At 45.3% G+C, this 19,409-nt stretch overlaps 2 protein-coding genes across 4 annotated transcripts in view; one reads left to right on the forward strand and one right to left on the reverse strand.

The window, feature by feature from the left end:
* Positions 1–16,517, forward strand: part of trpv1 (transient receptor potential cation channel, subfamily V, member 1) — a 31,083-nt gene extending 14,566 nt beyond the window's left edge. Inside the window, exon 17 of the transcript XR_006054722.1 lies at positions 16,495–16,517. The gene's annotated coding sequence lies outside the window, so the exon portion shown is untranslated. The remainder of the gene's footprint in view (positions 1–16,494) is intronic.
* Positions 1,723–19,409, reverse strand: part of fam222ba (family with sequence similarity 222 member Ba) — a 31,193-nt gene continuing 13,506 nt past the window's right edge. For all 3 annotated transcript variants that reach the window (XM_005928463.3, XM_005928462.3, XM_005928464.3), the window contains exons 2-3: positions 10,129–10,256; positions 1,723–4,122 (exon numbers count right to left, since the gene is read on the reverse strand). In XM_005928463.3, the coding sequence (XP_005928525.1) occupies positions 2,396–4,122; positions 10,129–10,210 (1,809 nt within the window). In that variant the 5' untranslated portion in view covers positions 10,211–10,256 and the 3' untranslated portion in view covers positions 1,723–2,395. The remainder of the gene's footprint in view (positions 4,123–10,128; positions 10,257–19,409) is intronic.

Genomic DNA, 19,409 nt, shown 5'->3' on the forward strand with positions numbered 1-19,409 from the left:
TACCTCCGAGTGCTCTTGCAAGTGATCAATTTGGTCTTTTCATTTCAGCATCAGTAGCAACAACATGTAACTCTGTTTGCTGAGGTGCCCATTGTTGGGACCACAAATCTAGCTAGGCGTGTAGTGAGTTCCTACGGGGCATTGACGCGGATTTCATCTACTTCAGAGACTTTTGTCTGTGCCTTTCAATACCTTCAAAACAAATCATCTCAAACATTCAAGTAAACACATTTGTCATAGATACAAAGACGATCTGAAAAGGACACGAACTTTAAAAATGGCACCGCTTCCTAACAGTGTGTCCTTGTTAACCTGACTTTGGTCGCTTTTAAAAAGGTAGGAGTAAATTTTATCACAACCTTCCTTGTCATAAACATTTCACAATCTTGCTGCCAAACGTGGCACTAACGCAGTCTGTTATGCCTTTATTTCTTTTTCTCTTTTTTCTTTCCTTTGTAAACACCTGAATTCATTGCAGCATGTGAAGCAGGACCAAGCATCAAAGTTTTTCAACTTGTTTGCTCCCTCTTGGAACTTAAATATGTACAAACAACCTGATTACAGACTTCCTTAAGTGACGGAGAGGTATCGATCTTGAAGAATCCTATTATACAAATAATGACATTTAAAAAGAAGGAGAACCCCTTTGTGCATGTGTGCATACTGCAAGCTTTGCCCGAGGCCTATTCCAGAAAGCAGATTTAGCCAAACTTTGAGGTTTGTTAACTTTGACATGCTGGATCAGTCAGTTGGCATAACCGACTCTGTGACTCTAACCTGCAGGTTCTTTTTAACCTCCTATTATCCAGCAGTGAATGCAGAGTTGAGAGTTAGGATACTATCTGGTTGAATATTGACTTTGTTGTCCGAGGACTTTCTTCCTTTCAAGACTATCGATCTGGACATACAGCGATCTGTGGACGTGGAAGAATAAAATCTATTACATGCTACATGGTCTTCCGTTATAACTCTGTAGACAGGATGGCAGCTGTCAGGTTCTTAACCACTTTCTCGACACTAAACTGCATATTGGCATAATCCCTGTTTAAATAAAAAAAATCCTCTGCATGAAGCTTGTCCTGTTTATTGGCCATACCATCGTTTATAAGGTACATACTTCAAGTATTATTATCATATCTCATGATATATCCTATTTTATCACAGCGGCATAACATGGTGAAGATGACTGAGGGAGGATGATTGCGTACCTGCTGAAACCAGCTTCTTAAACCAAGCTACATGTAGTTCAGAGTGAGTCTTTGAGTCTTACAGACTGCAGACAGTCCAAAAGTGTTCCCATAGCATGTGAAATATGCACACATGCTGAGGTCAATATATGCTACTGAGCGAATGCAACGAAGCTGTCTTAAAAGGTACAGTCAGTTTTTTTTTACTGCAAATCATTACAACACACTTTGACGTTACAGTAATTAAATGCCATCATATCTGTTTGATCCATATTCCAATATTCCGCTGCTGTTTCCTGTATTTCAGCCTTCAGATATTGTAGCCAATAAAAGGTAGGATTCTAACTTCCATTAAAAAAAAAAAAAGTAAAATTCAAGCTGAATAAAATGTGGCTTTAAAAAAAACGAAAGAAAGAAAAAAAGAAAAATGTGACAGATTGACAAACATTCATATCTCCATTTAAAGTGGAAGATTTGCTCTTTATTTACCCGTTGCCATAGTGATTGTTGGACTCGGAGCTCCACTGATAACTGCTTTTTTTTTTTTTTTTTTTTTAATATTACCTAAGCTGACTGACCCAGCTGCACTTCATCAACTCAAACTAACTAAACCTGCTTTCTGGAACAGGTCCCAGCTGGACTCTGTTATACTTCACTAACTGATGGCTTTGCATTGAAGCACGGTCATCTCTCTCTCTTTTGTCCTGAAGTGACTGCGTTTAATCATCGAAATGAAACAAATTTAATGAACCTAGTCGGAGCCAAAAAATTTCCTGACATGATCCTGTTACAGGAACAAGAAGAAAAATCTATCAGCAGATGTTTTTTCAGAGAGGGATCTGCTTTTCTTTCTTGCATGCATAAGGAAACTTTAGTGGCAGGTCTGAAGTAGAAATGACACAGGATCACTTGAGATCCAGGCACGTAAATTGACAAGTATCATCAAGGGGAAAAAGCAGGTAATAAACAGTATGAAGTGCCAGTTAGAAGCCCTCGTTAACAAACCTAGAATTAGCAATTGATCACTTGCAAGATTAAACAAACAAACAAACAAAAAAAAAAACTACTGATCTTCATTAAATATATTAATTTACCCTCTTTAACATTAGCAGTCATTTGCTTAAGTTATAAGTTGAGTTTTATTCATGTTTCCTTTCTTAAGACTAAACAAAGGGTGCTGATAACAGTTGTGGAGACAAGGCCATAGCTTATCTGTACCCTGGGTGCTGGATGAGAGCGGTTCTGCCATCCCCAACCTCTGGACCTACCCTGCTCAGAGGGGGCCTGTGCATCTTGCCCATCAACCCTAGATTCTGATCGCGGAAATAGGGCGTCTGGAAGTCCCCACCCAAGTAATCTGCTGTTTGCATCAGATTAGTCTGGGCGGAGGAGGAGGAGGAGGAGGAGGAGCTTGATCCTAGCCGGTAATGGGGAGCCCCAGGGGGCCCACAGTCTAGCGTGGTGCACCCTCCTGGGCCTGCACCGTGGAATGGCATGGCTATGTCCTGAGACCCGGAGCTGTCACTGTTGGGTGTGGGTAGGATGCTGCTGTTCCAAATGTGCGACTGGAAGTAGTGACCGTTAGTGTAGTGGGCCATGGGGCCGGGCATGCCATTGTTGTTAACAGGTGGGGAGGGGGTGGGCCTCTCTACGGGAGGTTTTAGTGAGTAAGGCTGACCCACGCACACCTCTGCAGGGTAGCCCATGCCCTTAAAATGGAAGGTGGCGTCCCTGGAAGGCTGCTTGCAGAGGTGGCTCCCCCCATTCTGAATGTGGGGTACATGAGCCAACTGATGTTGATTCCAAGAGCGCATCTTCTGCTGCTGCTGCGTGGTGTGTTGTAGTTGCTGCTGCTGATTCTGATGTGGGTGCAGTTGGTGCTGCTGCAGCTGGTGCTGCTGCTTAAGATCAGTGTGGTTGGAAGGCAAGTGGTTCATAGCAGCCACACTGGGTGGAGGGTGAGCTCCCACTGGGGCTGTGGCTTTCTCTTGAGAGCCAATGATGCAGTTGGGTGGGGGGAAGCCAGGGGTGGCAGGGTTACTGTGCATGGAAACCCTAGAACAAGCGCTGATAAGCAGGTTGCGACTGATGGGGCTGGGGTTGGCGATCTGGCCCTCACACATGGAGGTGGTTCCTGCACCCTGGGCCCGAGCTTGGCAGAATTGGTTGATCTGATGTACGATGGTGTTCAGGTCAGCCTGGCGGCCCTGGTGCAGACCAGCAGCCATAGAGAGTGGAATGGTTGAGGTAGAGACAGTAACATTAGGTGGTGCATCACCATCGGGAAGCTTTCTGCTTCCCTGCAGGCCAGGTGGAGGCTGCTGCTGCTGCTGCTGCTGAAGGTGCTGCTGCTGGAGCATGACAGTAGGTGGCCCCTGTGTTTGCCCGAGAGCTGGGTGCTGAGACTGAGTCTGGAGTCTGGATGGGCCCTGAGGGTGCTGGGCCATTGGGGGAGGCTGTCTGAGACTCTGGGTGTGCACCTGCTGCTGGGGAAGGGGTATATGCACAGTCTGAGGGGGGTCCTGCGGTGGAAGGGGTAACCTCTGCTGGGGCCGGGGAAGGTTCTGCACCTGGTGGTTTAAAGTGCTGGTTGAAGCCACCTGATAGGGTCCCGTAAGGGGGTTCATGATGACGTCAGGGTGCAAGCGAGCCCGGCTACCGTCAAAATCTTTTAGGATGCCTTTGACAGTGGGCACCTTGACGATGGCGAGGAGGCCTGTCTTGGCACTGGCCTGAGAGGAAGGATAAGGGCTGTAGCGCTGGCCTGACGTATCCAGCCCGTTGACAGTACGGCGCACGTGGTTCCTCTGGGGGACCTTGACACTGTTGGGGAAGATCTTAATGGTGAGGGGGTTGTTGGCAACCTTCTTAGCATATGCATCCAATTCTGCAGGGGTTGGAAACGGAGCGGATCTCATCCTTTGTGTGGTGTCCCCTGAGGTGAAGAACAGGATAGATCGGAGGCAAGAAGCAGAAAGCAAAAGGAGACAGAGGGTAGGGGGAAAAAAATTAGAGAGAGACATTAGGCAGCAGGCCAAAATCTAGAATGAAAAAAACCCCTACAACTTCAGAAGAGGAAGCTTGAGATATGCTTAATGATAACTTTTGTCTTCATGCTGTGCTCTCCCATGTCAAAGTCCTTCATTCATCTTACTTCTTATCCTTTATACCACTTACCTTCTACCAGTCTCTCCTCATGGCCTATATTTTCTAGAGCATGAAAACAGATCTCAGAATAGGTGCAGGAGTCTAGTTTCAACTCAGACCACTTAAATCACCATATGCTGAAAGGTTATTATAGATTTTTTTTAAACCACTGATGCCAAAAACATGTTTCCTACCCCAGCTTTAATTCAGGTAGAAATGTATATGGCACAAAAGAGCACATCAGTTGAAATCAGAGTAGCTGAGTGAACTTGATTTGGAACGCACTCTCATATTTCATACTTGCCTGTTTTTCTCCTAAATCCCCCGTCTCAAAGAAAAAGATTTCCGATCTGAGTCTCTGCAGAATTATCGGTGCCGACACATTCCCAGTCTAAAATCCAATTTGGTGGTATCATTGGGGACTTTGAGGTCAGGAGCTTTTAGTGGCCTTAATTGACGCATTATCTGGGCAAAGAATAAGAATGCATCTGAGGGGTGGGCTGTGCCGCTTGCTACTAAAAAAAATATCACAAGATAAACAGAAAAAAAAGGCTGTGATGGTCCCCTGTGGCTGGCAAGGGGAGAAGGAAAGAAGAGAGAGCGAGATAGACGCAGAGAGCACAGCTCCATGACAGCAGACAAGTAATCAGACACAGAAGCAGCGTCTCTGATCTGTGGGAACACCTCCCAGGCCTCAGCTCGCAGACATTTGTTACACCTGCTAAGCACTGTGGCTAAATTTAACAATGCCAAAGTGACAATGTGAGCACGATTGTGTGTTTGTGTATGCGTGAAGCTCCTTTTAAAAAATTTGTGACAGGATCGTGCAGGTGCTGGCTTGCGCAACAACCGCTTGTGTCCATTTTCAGCCTCGGTGGATGTGACTGCTCGCATCTTTCTAACACACTGATCTCACTTCCACAAAAAAAAGAAAAAAAAAAAAGAAAAAAAAAAGGCTTCTGTCCCTGGTGTCCTCCACCATGCTACCCCCATCACCTCAGCCCTGCCAGCCTGACCTACTTCCACCACACCTCTCTGACTGATGGACATGAGTGGAGCCGATGTGTGAAGAGAATCGCTGCTCTGACCGGTCTCTGAGCTCCATTTAATTCCCTCTTTCATCCTGTTTGAGGAGGGGGGGGGATTTTCAGCTCAAGTAAAACACGTCTTTATAGCACACTGGCTACTCCTCTGTTGTTGAGTGAGCAGTAATTTTAAAAGTCTGAAATTCTGGCAGAGGTCTGTGGTTTCAGGCAGCCATGGTCTCACAGCGGGAGGACTGGACATGTGGGATGAGGCGCGGAGCTGAATGGAGGGCGCTGACACGGCGGGACCAAGAGTTGTGCCAACTGGCTAATTAATTCGAGCTTTATTTGTGAACAGGAAACAATGGGCAGCGATGTGCGGGGCCGGCATAGGGCGGCACACAGGGGGCGGCTGTAACTAAGCATTCAGCCTGCTGATGGCAGCCTCATTAATGCAGGGGTCTGGGCCAAAGAGCTGGAGCTTGACACCCACCATCACTGAGGCCTAATGTCTGTCACTGAATAAATGCCAGGGTAAGCAAACACAGATAAATGAACACTTACACAGGAGCACACAGACATGATGAGCAGAGGTTTCACCTGTCAAATACAGGAAATGATTAATGAGCCTGCAAAAAAAAAACAAACCAAAAAAAAAAAAAACCCAAAGGAAGTTTGATCATAACACAAATAAAACCTCACTCCGTTTTTCCAGTAATTAGTAGGTTACCTTTACTACAGAGTGCAAAGAGTATAAAGGAGTATGCATTAATAAATGCAAGTTGTTTGCGCTCTGTGTTCAGTTTGGAAGATCTTGGCACAGCCTCCGTGGTCTGCAGCTGCTGTCAAAACCTCATGTCAGTGTAGCTGTAGAAAGGGTTGTAAGTGGGTGGGAAGTGAGTACATCATCTGTTGCGATGAATAAAACATCTTTTATCATTTTACGGGGATGGAATCTTCTATTTGATACCAAGATTGTGCACAGCATGACAGAATGTTATGCTTTTCCTTACATTCTGTCATATATGTTGGCCAAAGTTTTAAAAACACGAATGTCAGCACACATGAAGGTAATCCCCGTGAGCCACAAATCAGGCTTCAAACTGCTCTGCATGCTCCAGTTGAGTGTTTTTTCTACTCTTGGCTCTGTGTGATGTCAGTCGATGATATCCCAAATCACACTCTGAAGCATGAAGCAGCCACACCCACCTGTTGTTGGCGACATCTTTGAAAGAGACGCAGCCATTCACAAGAGAGCTGGTTTTCTTGTTGTTTCAGATAGAAGATGAATGGCACTGAGGTCATGCAAAATTACTGGAGCTAATAGATGTCCACAAATAAAAATAAGGAGATGGAAATAAAAATAATAACCCTGCTTTTTAATAACTACAGCACATCTAAATGCAAAATCACTTCATGTTTTCTGTGCAGGCTTCTAGACTAGTTCACATGAGAGATCCAAATAGAACGAAGGTAAAATACATGCAATTTTAATAAAAACCTTAAATTGACAAGAAAAAGTGTATTTTTTCATATTTCTATGCAGGGGAAGAGAACTGTTTCTTTTAGATTGAAATCTACAGCAAGAAAAAAATTAAAACAAACAAAAAAATACTAACCCACAGACATGTAACTGCCTACAGTGTTATTTCTTTGCCACTGGCATTTGTGTAATGAGTTTTATACTTAAGTTGTAAGATTCAGGCAAGTAGCAAAGAAAGCACTGCCAATGGAAAGTGACCAATCCATTAAATTGGAAAAGGGATTATACATTGTTAACACAGCTTAGGCTGACATTTTGGGGAGGGGGGAGAGAAAAAAAGGCAAATCAGGATAAAGGGTTTAACAGCACTGCTGTAAAATGTGTAATGAAATCGGTAAATTACTGTTTAGAGCAGCTTCCCCACTAACAGTGGATAAAATCGACCTCTCGCTGTTTACATCTGCTTAAGGCTCCTGGCAGCTGTTGATTATGGGTTCTAGTAAGCAAGTGTAGCTTATTAGCATTTCAACCTTAACCTGGAACCTGGATTAGTTGAAGGGCTTAAAGCATCAAGGGAGGGTTAATGAGGAATATGAGTGAAGTTTGTAGGCGGCTGCTGGTGGCTGCAAGCACATCATCTCTCAGATCTCCAGCTAAGCACGTTTCCAGGGAGGGAGCAGGGGAAAGAGGGCAGTCTGGCCGCGCGCTAATTATCCCACTGCAAGCGAGCTAGTTGGAACACAAGTGCACAGTCAGCAGGCACTAATTAGGGTTTCTTTTATTCAAACTACTGTTTTTATTGAACAAGGTTTAAGCAGCAGGGAACAGGGGCTCATGCTGCTGTAAATTGCATTTTTCACACAAGAGCAGGAAATTAGGTCTGAAGCTTCGGCATCAAATTAGACATGAGTTTGGTTTCTCACGTGAAGAGACCTCCCTACATTTTTGCCGAGTTATGAAGAGAGCATAACCTTCAAAGAAAATGAAAACTATTATGAGGAGAGGAGGAACAGAAGGTTGCTTTTGATCTCAGTGGGGACTAAGATGTGAGAATCAGCCAAGTGGCCCAGCTGTACTCACAGTTTGTTCTGCCTGTGAGATGTGAGGACCAAGGGCCACTTCCTGGTACTTGAGTCATCCTGCCTGGAGGATGAGCAGTTTTCTTCGTGACCCGCTGTCTCTTAGCGTACCTGATCTGCTCCTCCGACAGCCTTTACATTTCACAGCCGTCATCTGTTAGCAGACACTCCCTGATGATAAATAGAGCAGCTGCCCTGGCCTTGCCTCTGACAGCAGCCTGCAAGCTCGTAACTTTAAATGACTCTCCAGTGCGCAGATTCCCCCGCAGGAGGAGAGGCAGGGCACAGCCAGCCTGGCGTTTTGGAGCTCTTGGTGATTATCGAGTGGTGGGAAAGTGTCAAAGACAAGATTGTGTTACACAAGACTCGGCATTAGGGAGCACCGAGTAGCTGAAAGGCTCGAGCTCAAGAATAGCAAAACAAATAGGAGCTAATTATGTAAACCTCCCATCTGAGCTTTTTTTCCCCCCTTTTTCTTTTTTTGCAAGGACTTGTCAGTGCACTGAATAAAGATTTCAAGTAACAATCAGTCTATGAATTTTACCTAAAAGCAGTCAAGCACATCTCTCACGGAGTCAAGCTGTCAAATTATCTTCTGTGCTGGGTAAGCGATAGAAGCTCTGGAGAGACAGTGAACTCTGTGGACAGCCAGCAGGGAGACGGTGGAGCATTACTCGAGGGTTCAAGCCTGACAACTGCTAAGACTGCTAACATGCAGGAGGTGAGCTACAGGTGATAGATTATGGGTGGTAAAAGAGGCAAACCAGAGAGAGCCTATTTCTTTTCAAATTCACTTTTTTCATGGCACTTTGATAAAAATGATACAGTTCACATGACATTCGGGTCGGTGCCTTTTGATGCAATACCGCGCCTGTTTGACTAACAGATGAAAAGCATTATGAGAAAATGATAAGAAAAAAGAAAAGAGGACTGGAATTACACTTCTAGGAATGGCTGTGGCTGTGGGAAGCACACTCCATCACCTAAATGGATTACAGTCCTGAGCAGAAAAAACAAATTGAGCTGCAGTTGTCTTAGTGTGTCACATAAAGGAAGAGCAGGGAAAGAGTCTGGCTGATGGCTGTACCATGTCACAAGCCTGCCTGAGTGAGGCAACAGACGCTGGCACTTAGCAGACTCCCTCGCGCTTGCCGATCTCCTGGGGGTTGGCTGATTACTGTGATTCTGAAATTACAGTCTTGATGAGCTGGAGCATTTTACAAAAAAAAAAGAAAAAGAAAAAAAAAAGGGCAGTAGAAATGGGTCACGCCTGGAGCTGAGCTCAGGGAGGAGACAGGAGGAAAAGGAGACCAAGACGTTTTGTGTAAATAAAGCTGACCAAAAGTATTGAGCATAATGTCTCAGACGTGACTGATCTGCTGGGTATAAAAAACTAACTGAAGATGAAACAAAAGGCAAGTATGACTGTGACCTGGCATCAAATGGACAAACTGTGCAATTCATAACAAAATGTGAATATATTTACACTCTTAAAAACAAAGAACGGTAATCTACTGTTTCTTTGTGTAGTTTTCTCCTTCATCATCACTTGTCAGAGCCTCTGAAGTCTGCGCTCTCGCTGGCATTTGCTGACTTCGACTCTCCATTTGTGCTGCTGACACCCAAAAGTGTCCAAGTTTTTCAGCAGTTGTAAAATTCAAACACATTGAATTCAGCGGGCCGGCACTGACTACTCTGCTGTTAAACCGGGCCAGCAGATTGCTTCTTAAATTCACCCACATTACAAGATCATCGGGGCAAAACCACTCAGCCGCAATCTGTCTGCAAGTCTGACAGTAACTGACTCTTCCTGATGGTGAAAAGTAGCTGAGATGCTCATGTTCAAACACATGCAATGTTGCAGTGAGCACACAGGACCACACTCTCGTGACAGACAGATCCTCAGGGGCGATGAGAGAGGGAGGGAGTCGGTTTGCCTTTCATCAGCAAATTAATGGTGCGGTTCATCTTAATTTCCCTTGAAGACAGATCTATGGTCCTGGAGCACTAAAATATTCTCTCTCACTCTCACTCTTTCTGATTTTAACACAGAGCTGCAGAAGAGATCCAGGCCAGGGTTGGCATGGGGATCTAATGTGGGGCGGCCAGCAGGATTGTAACAGCTTGGTTTGTTGTGTGGGATGATGGTGGTGGTGGTGGTGGTGGTAGTTAACAGTGTGCATGTGTGTCCCGAGAGCAGTACTTACATTTCTGAAGTCCAGTGTTCATCTGCGTGTGGGGGAGAAGCTGGAGGGGGAGGTCACCTGGCCCTGGCAGACAGGCCAGCATTTCACACAGACACTAATGCAACATGGGACACACACTTCTCCTCACACTGTGGAGAGAAAAAGAGAGGGAAAGGTCAGACATAACTCCAAGGCAGCACATGGTGCCTGTCGATGCAGAGGCTGGGTGCGGGCAAATAGAACTCAGTAGCAAGTCCCCTGAGGCACGGGGCTGAGGGAGACATAGTTACCTTTCAATTAGAAACTGATTCACACCTGGAGCATCGGGTAAGGTGACATTTGATGCCAATAACAACTTCAATTAAACATCAAACAGCTGAAGTAAAACGGGCAGGCTGGGCCTGAGGGACTGGCAGCTTTAAATCGACTCAGTCCCTCCTCCTACTCGACTTGCATGTTAGTCACCTAGTTGGACCCCGCTACCCACACTTTACTTCTCTGCCACTATCAGACCGTGGCAGAGGAAATTAATGACTCCTGTATACCCAAAAAGAACACACTCAAGAGGCCTGGCTCTGACAAGTTAGTGCGTCTCTGATCGATACTGCAGTCCTCCAGACCTCAAAGAGGCCCTTATTTCGGGGACATTAAACAATGGAGTCAGCTAGGGACGGGTGGAAAGAAATGAATAAACATGGCTACGGCTCCCTTAAATGTCTGCCACTTTGTGCAATAATTTGATGTAACAGTGAGGGAGAAAACGTTAGCCATGCTCCACTTGGCTTACTGCTGTATTCAAAAACACCACAGATGCTTGCTTAATCAGCACTGAAGAACAGTCAGGGAGCAAATTAAGTCTACAGAGTCCGTGCCCTCCCCGTTTGCCGTGTGGCATCAGAGGAGGGTGGCAAGTGAGCGCAGACAAACAAGCGTCTATGAGAGAGGCAATTACCCACATAACAACCTTGCCATGCCTGTCTGCCGCAGGGTGATGGCTTAAAAGTGTCTTCCCCCCTGCGGGGAGAAGAGACAAGTAGAGGAAAGAGTGACAAAGCGAGAGAGAAAGGTGAAAAGGAAGAAAGAAGGGTACCGGGTTTAGGGTGGTAGTAGAGGGGTGGCGGGGGCTGAACTTGCTTTAAAAAGCAGGAGCTCAAAAAGGTCAGGATGACAGCTCATTTAAATCCTCCCAGCAAGAAGCAGAGACCCCCCCCCCCCAAAAAAAAAAAACAAGCCTTAATGAAGCTGCCAGTTCTACACAGACACCTGAGGGGATTGCACCTTAGGGTGCTGCATGGGGAGGGGGCAGTTCTGAGATGGATCTGAGGATTTCGGGGGTGTTCTGCCGCACTGACACTGCGTCACCTTTTCTGTTGCTTGGCCTCTGCTCCCACTCCTCTCATCCTCCTCCCCTTTCCTGTGCCTTCTGATTTACAGCCTGGACTGCCATATGGCTGCAATCCCTGCCCTCAATTCAGCGTGTCACCATGCATTAACTTTAATTGGGTTGATATGTTATTCTTTTCCCTCTGGCCTTGGAAGGATTTTAGGTACATGGTGCCTTGATGTCAGCAGGCAAGATTTCCAGCTCTCTCTCATTTATCAGGATGCCAAGATTTCACAGAAAGATAACAGCAATCTCTTTGACAACAGGCAGGTTTGGTGTGGAGGAAAGCTAAATATCAAATACCGCAGTCTCTTTGTTAGGAGGGTTTCAAAAGCAGAACGGTGGCAGCAGAGTGAAATGATGTTGGGGAAAACAAAACAAAACCGAGCACATAACTGTCCGTTAATTTGTTGTAAGAACACACACAACACACTACATGCAAAAAAACCCCAACCACCCAACAGGCCACCCCCTTCCTGCCTCCCCCACAGCGCCCCTGAATGTCAGAAAAGTGTGCAGTGGGGAGTGCAGAAGCAAAGGTCAGCCTATGGTAATGCCCAAGCTGACGCTCTGCTTTGTAGCGCAGAGCAGGCGGACATGAAACCCGACAGACAGAAGCCTGACGTTTACTGACTTGCCTTTCAGCACCACTGCCACAGTGACTTCAAATATACATCACACGCCAAACAGTGGCACTTTCTACAAAGGCGCACACCCCCATGGAGGCTTTCTTTTTTTCCCCCCCTCCCAACACTCAGACTATTTGTATCAGAAGCGGCACGACTACACCTGACAGAGTGTCAGATCCAGACAGGGACCAAGCTCGCGATAGTTGGAGGTGCCTCTCTGCAGGATGTAATTGGACACATGACTCGGTCGCCTGCTGGCTGTCCAAATTGCCCTGTAACTACCAGGGGGTTTAGCCTACTCTAAACAGGGAGCTTGACCCTCAAGCTGCCCATCCATTCAGGTAAATATCTACCCTAATCACCTAATAGTCCTTGTCGTACAGAGACAAGCCCCTCCTGTTATAAGTGGAAACACAGTTGCGTATAAGGAGGCCCAGCCAAGCCAGCTGGGAAGGCCTGTGGAGCAGGGATTGGCTTGGTGGAGTTTAGCCAGGCGTCTCACACTATCAGCCCCGTGCAGACAGACACTACGGGGTTCTCAAAGTATTAGGGGGGGCCCCGTGACTCGGCAAGTCTCCACCAGCTACTTATAGAACTGTAATAAAGCGTGTGAATAACTGTGCGGCTTTCATTATAGACAAATAAAGGCAAGAAGACAAATCAGGACTTGAGCAAGTGATGCGCATGGCTTGTGTCATGTGTCAAATTGCTCCCATAAAAGCTGACCTATATTTTCTTTTCATTCCTCACTGGGGAAGGAGAAATAGAAAGCCATCTGAAAGTTTGAAAAAAAAAATTACAGAGAAGTGAAGGAGGAAGAGGATAGATGGAAGCCATTTAGGAAATGAGACCAGCTGACTGCATTTATGTGCTGATTGTTTTGATCAATATCCTCTCCATCAACTATAATCTGCATTTGTTAGAAATTTGGAAATAGCATCAGGCTAATTGCATAGCATATTAAAATGGGGGGGGGGCACAGAAAATAAGCTAATTAGAAGCAGACATCTACAATATTTGTGCAGAAATACAATGAAGGAGGGGGAGGGTGGGGGAAATAAGGTGAGAAAGCATGTTTGGATGCTGGTATTATATTAGCAGTTTTTCTATACCAATTATGAGCAAAAGCAATTAGGAGAGCCTAGTCACCATGTTGTACATGGCTTGCACTAACAGCTGAAGAAGAGAGTGGAGGAGAAAGCAGGCTGCTGTTATTTTAATTGCATGTTTACCCCCAGGTTATGGGTCTGAAATAGAGCCAAGAAAAAAAAATGTTGCAGCAGGAATTCAATGCAACTTCACTGTGTTGATTCTCTCAGGGACAGAAAGAGTGAAATTACTTTTCTTTGCAAGCCGAGTCTGAATAGGAGGTAAAGAAAGAAGAAAAAAAGAGAGCAGGAAGATGAGAACAGCTTTTTACCCTTGAATACTAAACCAGAGTATTCTGTCAAAAGAAAGGGGAAAAAGCCTTGGCTCTTGAGCACAGTGGGAAGAAATAACGCTTTGGTATGGCCTTCATTAGCCCATCAGGCTGCACAAACAACAGAGGCAGGAAGGATTGCTGTTGCTAGCTGAGGGACACGGGCGTGTTAGGCTATGACAGGCTGGTTTCACAGTTTCACACAATGGATCCTGATGACTCCAGCACATCCCGAGGCGTTCGGGATGGGCCGTTTGCTTTTCAGTTAGCAGAGATCCCCTCATCAACTCCGAGTGTTATCTTGCCAAAAGAGAAAGGGCGAGAGAGTGGGAGATAGCTCTGATCACGAGCAAAGGGTTAAAAAAAGAAAAAAGAAAAAAAAGAAAGAAAGAAGAAGAAGAAGCAGAAGAGAAGACAGCCAACCCAAACTCAACTTGCACACAAATTGAGAGTCTGTAAAGTAGTGGTTTCCAAGTTGCAAGAGTGTGTCAGGGATAAATCTGTCAAGTAAGGAAACTGCTGCGATACTGTGGGAGAGAGGAAGACAGCTACTTGAAGATGCTCTTCTTTAGAGGGAGGGAGGGGTTTGTGAAACAACTGGGAGACGGTATGAATGCTCAGTAACTAACTGATGAAAGAGTGACAGTTCCCCGAGGTGAGACGGTGGATGTGGAGCGGAGAGAGGCAGCATGCCCCTAGAATACTGCACAGTCCACAGTTGGATTGGCTAAATCTTTGCATAGGTGTCAGATATGGAGGGTTGGTTTCAGGATGAGAACAGAGACTCTTAGAGAAGTTGTGCACCATGAAACTGAGAAAAGGACAGTAACCCTGACAGTAAGAGGCCTCTTCTCTTATCAGGCTGACCCCATTTGTCCTGTTTTGTATTTGCATCAGTAGTTCGTAGCCTCTTGGATGATGACCACGGCTCGTCACAGTGGAGATGATGACAGCGACATGGTAGCGAGATGAGAGAATGAAAACGTATCCGCCTGAAAGTGTCCTGGTCTAGCTAGGATATGTATGCCACAGCTATGTCATGGTCATTACCCATCCACCACATAACTGCTGCGAGGACAGCCAGCCAAAGTCCGTTCTTCAACTTGGGGTCAGTTTCACTAACAGCCACTTAAGCCTGCTTGGCTTCCCCAAGAGCTCTACAAAAGTGGAAGGTAGAGCTAAGTGTGCTCAGCCACGTCAAGGCTGGCCAAGGTCAGACGGGCAGACAGAAAGTGCTGGCAGCGGTGCATGCATGGCGTCATGAATGCCAAAATGCTGGGGCCCCTGACTGCGCCGTTTGACAGACATGTTTACACCTGATAGAAAATGCAGTGTGGATGGCCTGCCAAAACAGAGGGGAACCAAAGTGAGGGGTGCCAGCCTAGTTATTTATTTATCTGCAGCAAATCCATCGAGAGCACAGCCAGAAGCTGGGCATGCCTCAGTGAGGAAAGAGCCAGCCTATTCTCAGACATGACTCTTAAAACACTTGAGGGAGGGGGAAAAAAAAGACCTGACATACAGTAAAAGAAGAGGAAAGCAAAGATTTCATAAAGCAACACTGGAGATTGGAATTGATTTCCTAACTGTTTTAATTCAGCTCAGAGGAGTTCTGATTGGCACGTATTTAAATTACTGAGAGGCTGTTCAAAAGTCACTCGTGATAAGGTTCAAATACTGGCCACGTCTTTGCTCGGTGCTGCAATTACCATTTGACTTGATCGCTTGGAAGCAAATGTAAAAAGGAAGTATGAGTGCTACCACAGTGAGGCTGTAGCATCTTGACAATAGTCCTAAATAAAGAAGAAGAAAAGTTTAAGAATCATAGCTGCAAGAACTCCAATGCTAATCCAGCCTTCTGGTAACCATCAGATCACACAACCAGATACAGCGCTCACACAAACACACCATTATCATCGCCGCTCTTTTCATCTCCTCACTGGTGCCACCACATCTGTGTTATCTTCACATATCCTCACATCACACCAAACAACATTGTGCTGAGTCACATGCTGCTGTGTCAGATGTTACACTGTGGGCTTTGGTACCGGACTGGAATATTATGGTTAGACACCAACACTAACTAGAGTAGAATGCAGTATTGTGTATTGTGAGTGTGTGCTTGTTGTGGTATGTGCAGCAAGTGATAGAAATCACCAGACCTGAGGCAGCTGTTTTTTTCAAGCTGCTTGCTTTGTATGTGGCTCTGTAACAAATTGCACAGTTGTCTTAGAAGCAGGATAAAGTAATGCGATATACCGCAATTAGACTCAGTGTACAAAACAATTATACTGATGCACAAAAATAACAAGCCCGACAATGAACTTGTCCCAACACGCACAAATGAAAATGCACTTCAGCAAGGAAATTGGGCCATTTGGCCTCAATACCTACCTCAAAATACCTCAAAGGATTGACTTCCATACTTAGCCTCACAAGTAAAGCTACACGAAGTACTGTGATGGTCAGAAATCTGAGAATGGAACGTCTCATCCTTAACTTTTCCCATCTTACAGCTATAAACCAAAAAAAAAGGAGGGACCTACTAAACAATATTCAGCCAGCAGGAGGAGGATGGTCAGTGTGGAAGAATTTGACATTAAAGGATCAGGCGATGCTACCTATTTGACTGCAAGTCAGCCAGGCCCTCTAGCTGGTTAGTGGGGGGAAATAACTCCAGTTAGTGGGAAATAACTCAATGTGCCGAGAGCTAAAGCAAGGCAGCATTGTTCCAGCTGGTGGAAAAGGGGGGAAATGAAGATGGAGTGGTTTGATTTCATTTGTTAGCAGGTGCATCCATTTTGTGTTCTTCCCCACCTCTCCTCTCTCAGTCAAAGCGCTTATCAGAAATTGGACACCCCAGTGACAAATTGAGCCTGCGATTAAAGGCAGAAAGAGGAAAGCTTTGTTAAGTGCTGCTGATTGGGATCCCAGGCTGCCCTCACACATGTGAGGTGTGTGTGTGTGTGCGTTTGTGCATCCATGTATGCTTGGTACAGAGCCAGGGGCAGAGCTGACACCACCACCACCTCTTCTCCCATTTTCCCCACTCTCCAGGTGTTCCCACGGCTTACATTTCTGCTCTGAGTAGACAGCAAACAAAACCAAATCAATGCAGCTGTTCACCCAGCTCTCACTCTCTCCTGCTCTCTCTCTCTCACATACACAACATGTAAAGAAAACGACATACACACACGTACATATGCACTAGTGACTTCCCCCTGTAGGAATAATGACCTCCTCTGTATATCCACTGCCTTATTATTGACATGTATGCTGTGTTTAAGAGAGGGAAAAAAAGTTAAGTCTCTGTGTGTTTGTCCCACTCAGACCCATATTATTGACCCAGTATTAACCAGCTCTGGCCTGTTTGCAAGGGCTGAACTGATTTAGTGGGGGTGCAGGGTCAGAGCAGCTCTGCTTAGCAGAACTGTGTAAGCGCTGACTCTCACAAATCATCCTAAAAGGGCTTAACACACAAAAACAGCTTCCAGTGTTACACAGGCCTGCTGTGAGAGATTTATCCACTGTGCCATTATACTAACTGGCCTCTCTCCCATATGAGCTGTATAGACACCAGTACAAACACATATAGAAAGAACTTTAATTAGACGTATGCCTGATCCAACTCTGCGGGAAAACTCACGTCAACAATTCTGCTTTAATGCTCTCCGTTACAACTGTGTTTACCAGAATTCTTCCTATTTAATGCCGTCGCATTTCTCACATGCTTGGTTTAGATAACTTAAAGTCTTAAGTGTGGCTTGTGAAACGCTTGTGAGCACCAAGTGGTGAAAGAATATCAGTAATTTTAAAAATCTAGATACTTCAATAACTCAGGGCCATGCTGGAATTAATAAACACTGACCTCCAAAAGAATTTTAGTGAACTAGCGCTTCATCTTAAACTCTGGTATGTTGTATGCTGTTTAATTGCTTATTGGTTTATAAAAGGCAATGTGTGGAAAACACTGCAACATGTTTCAGCTTTTAAAGCCAGAAAATGCAGGTTTTTACCGTCAACTTGTTCAGCTGGTAAAAATAGATTAAAGAGTTGCAGGTCTGGTGGCGACGACCAGATCTGTTGTCATACACGTCAAAAACAGATAGCCATTTCCCTGTTATAAACAACATTGTATATGTATTCAGTAAAGGCTAATCTACGTCCCTCCAGTGTCTATTAAAGGTTGGGAAGGTCAGCCGCCTCCATAGCAGCTCTAACATTCAGCCTGGCCTTCCAGCGATGCTGAACCCAGCCTTTCTCGTATCTGGTGGTCATCTGAGAGAGGACAAAAAAAAGAAGGCAAATGCAGCTCTTTCTCCAGTGGACAGCACTGTATGAGAGGTGCTTCTTTTGCCCCTGGCAACACACAAGACATTTGCAGGTTTCTTTCATCTCCAGAGTTTATGTGCGTGCCTCTCCACCCCCAGCTCTTTCCCCAGCACACAACAGCTCGGGGTATCGGGCAGCCAGCCGGTGACTCTGTGGAGAGCCAGGCAAATACAGGCCCAGCATGGCAAACATATCACCTCTGTGTCTGCATGGGAACATCTGGCCCTCCCAGGCTGTGAGGGCCCCTCCGTCTGCCTGTCTGACAGTGAGCCTACACACACTCTGTTGGTGTATACTGGTGTTGTCATGGCTCCACAGTTTTTACTCCTACACAGGTACTGGTTTATTATACAAACAATCAACAATCTCTACAATACCAAAGCAAACAGGCTAAATGTCATAATCAAACACAGGACTATTTTATGAATATTAAATTAAATCACTGAGCAGCTTTAATTCAGAATTTGAACACAGCCAGATACTGAAGTTAATACTGTTTTGCACAGACAAATGTGTTTATTTTGCAAGTGAATTGCAAAATTCAGCTGTAAAAGAAACCGTTAACTGCCACATGCAACCATTAGTTTGCTCTTTTCTGTGATGAAAAGAAGCAGATTTAACTTACCTTCTAACCATTTCAGACAGTTCTGACAGAGATTATAAATAAATAAAAGGCCAATTAATCATGAAAATGGTTGATATTTATCTGTGATTTCTGTGATTTTAAGCTGGTTAAATGTTCCAAGATTTCGCAATGAAGACAAAAATATTTTAAAGCCATTAAATAATGTTTTACAATGGAGATTTCTTCATTTCCCCTAGCACAGATCAGTAAATCACAACAAAAACATGACAAATAAATTGAAAACTGGTAAACATTGGCATTGGCTTCTGAAGCTTAAAATATTTAAGTATACTCCTGTAGCAGGGTCATGTGAGTAACAGAGTAAACCCAGCTGATTAAAACTCCTTTTCCTTTCCCTAGCTCCCCCTCTCTCCCTGTCTTGCATCATGCCTGCTCATACAGATCTCCTGTGGCCGTGCAATGATTCAAGACTGATGAGGCGTGCTCAAAGGTCTATGCCACTGAACACAGCATTAATGCACCCAGCAGCAAATTTTTTGCCATCGACCCCAGTTCCCTGCAATAAGGACAGAGCCATCAATCAGGCAGAGATAGCAGACACCAGACACGGGCTGATGAAGTAGGGGACTTTGGAGCTAATGACAAATGGATCTCTCAGATATGGTCGCAGTATAGTATGACAATCCACCGAGAACACTTGACCTTTAGCAAAACCCTCAGCCACTTTTTGCTAACATCATGCAAACTGCTAAGAAGGTTAAAAAAGTGTTGTTGTTGTGTGAGAACTCTGGGGTCCAGCTGAGTCTCAGCCCGGTCACTGTCAGAGCTACTTCTCACTGGCCCAGCCCTCCTTTTTTCTCACACCAAAGCTCTGGGAGTGACCTTCAGCAGGCATGCTTGTCCTGCTAATTGGGGTCTCTACAGAGCACAGCAATCCACCCCCCACACTGC

This window comes from Haplochromis burtoni, unplaced genomic scaffold (genome assembly GCF_018398535.1).
Source record: "Haplochromis burtoni strain Fernald_Lab_line unplaced genomic scaffold, NCSU_Asbu1 Contig_115, whole genome shotgun sequence".
Taxonomy (NCBI): domain Eukaryota; kingdom Metazoa; phylum Chordata; class Actinopteri; order Cichliformes; family Cichlidae; genus Haplochromis; species Haplochromis burtoni.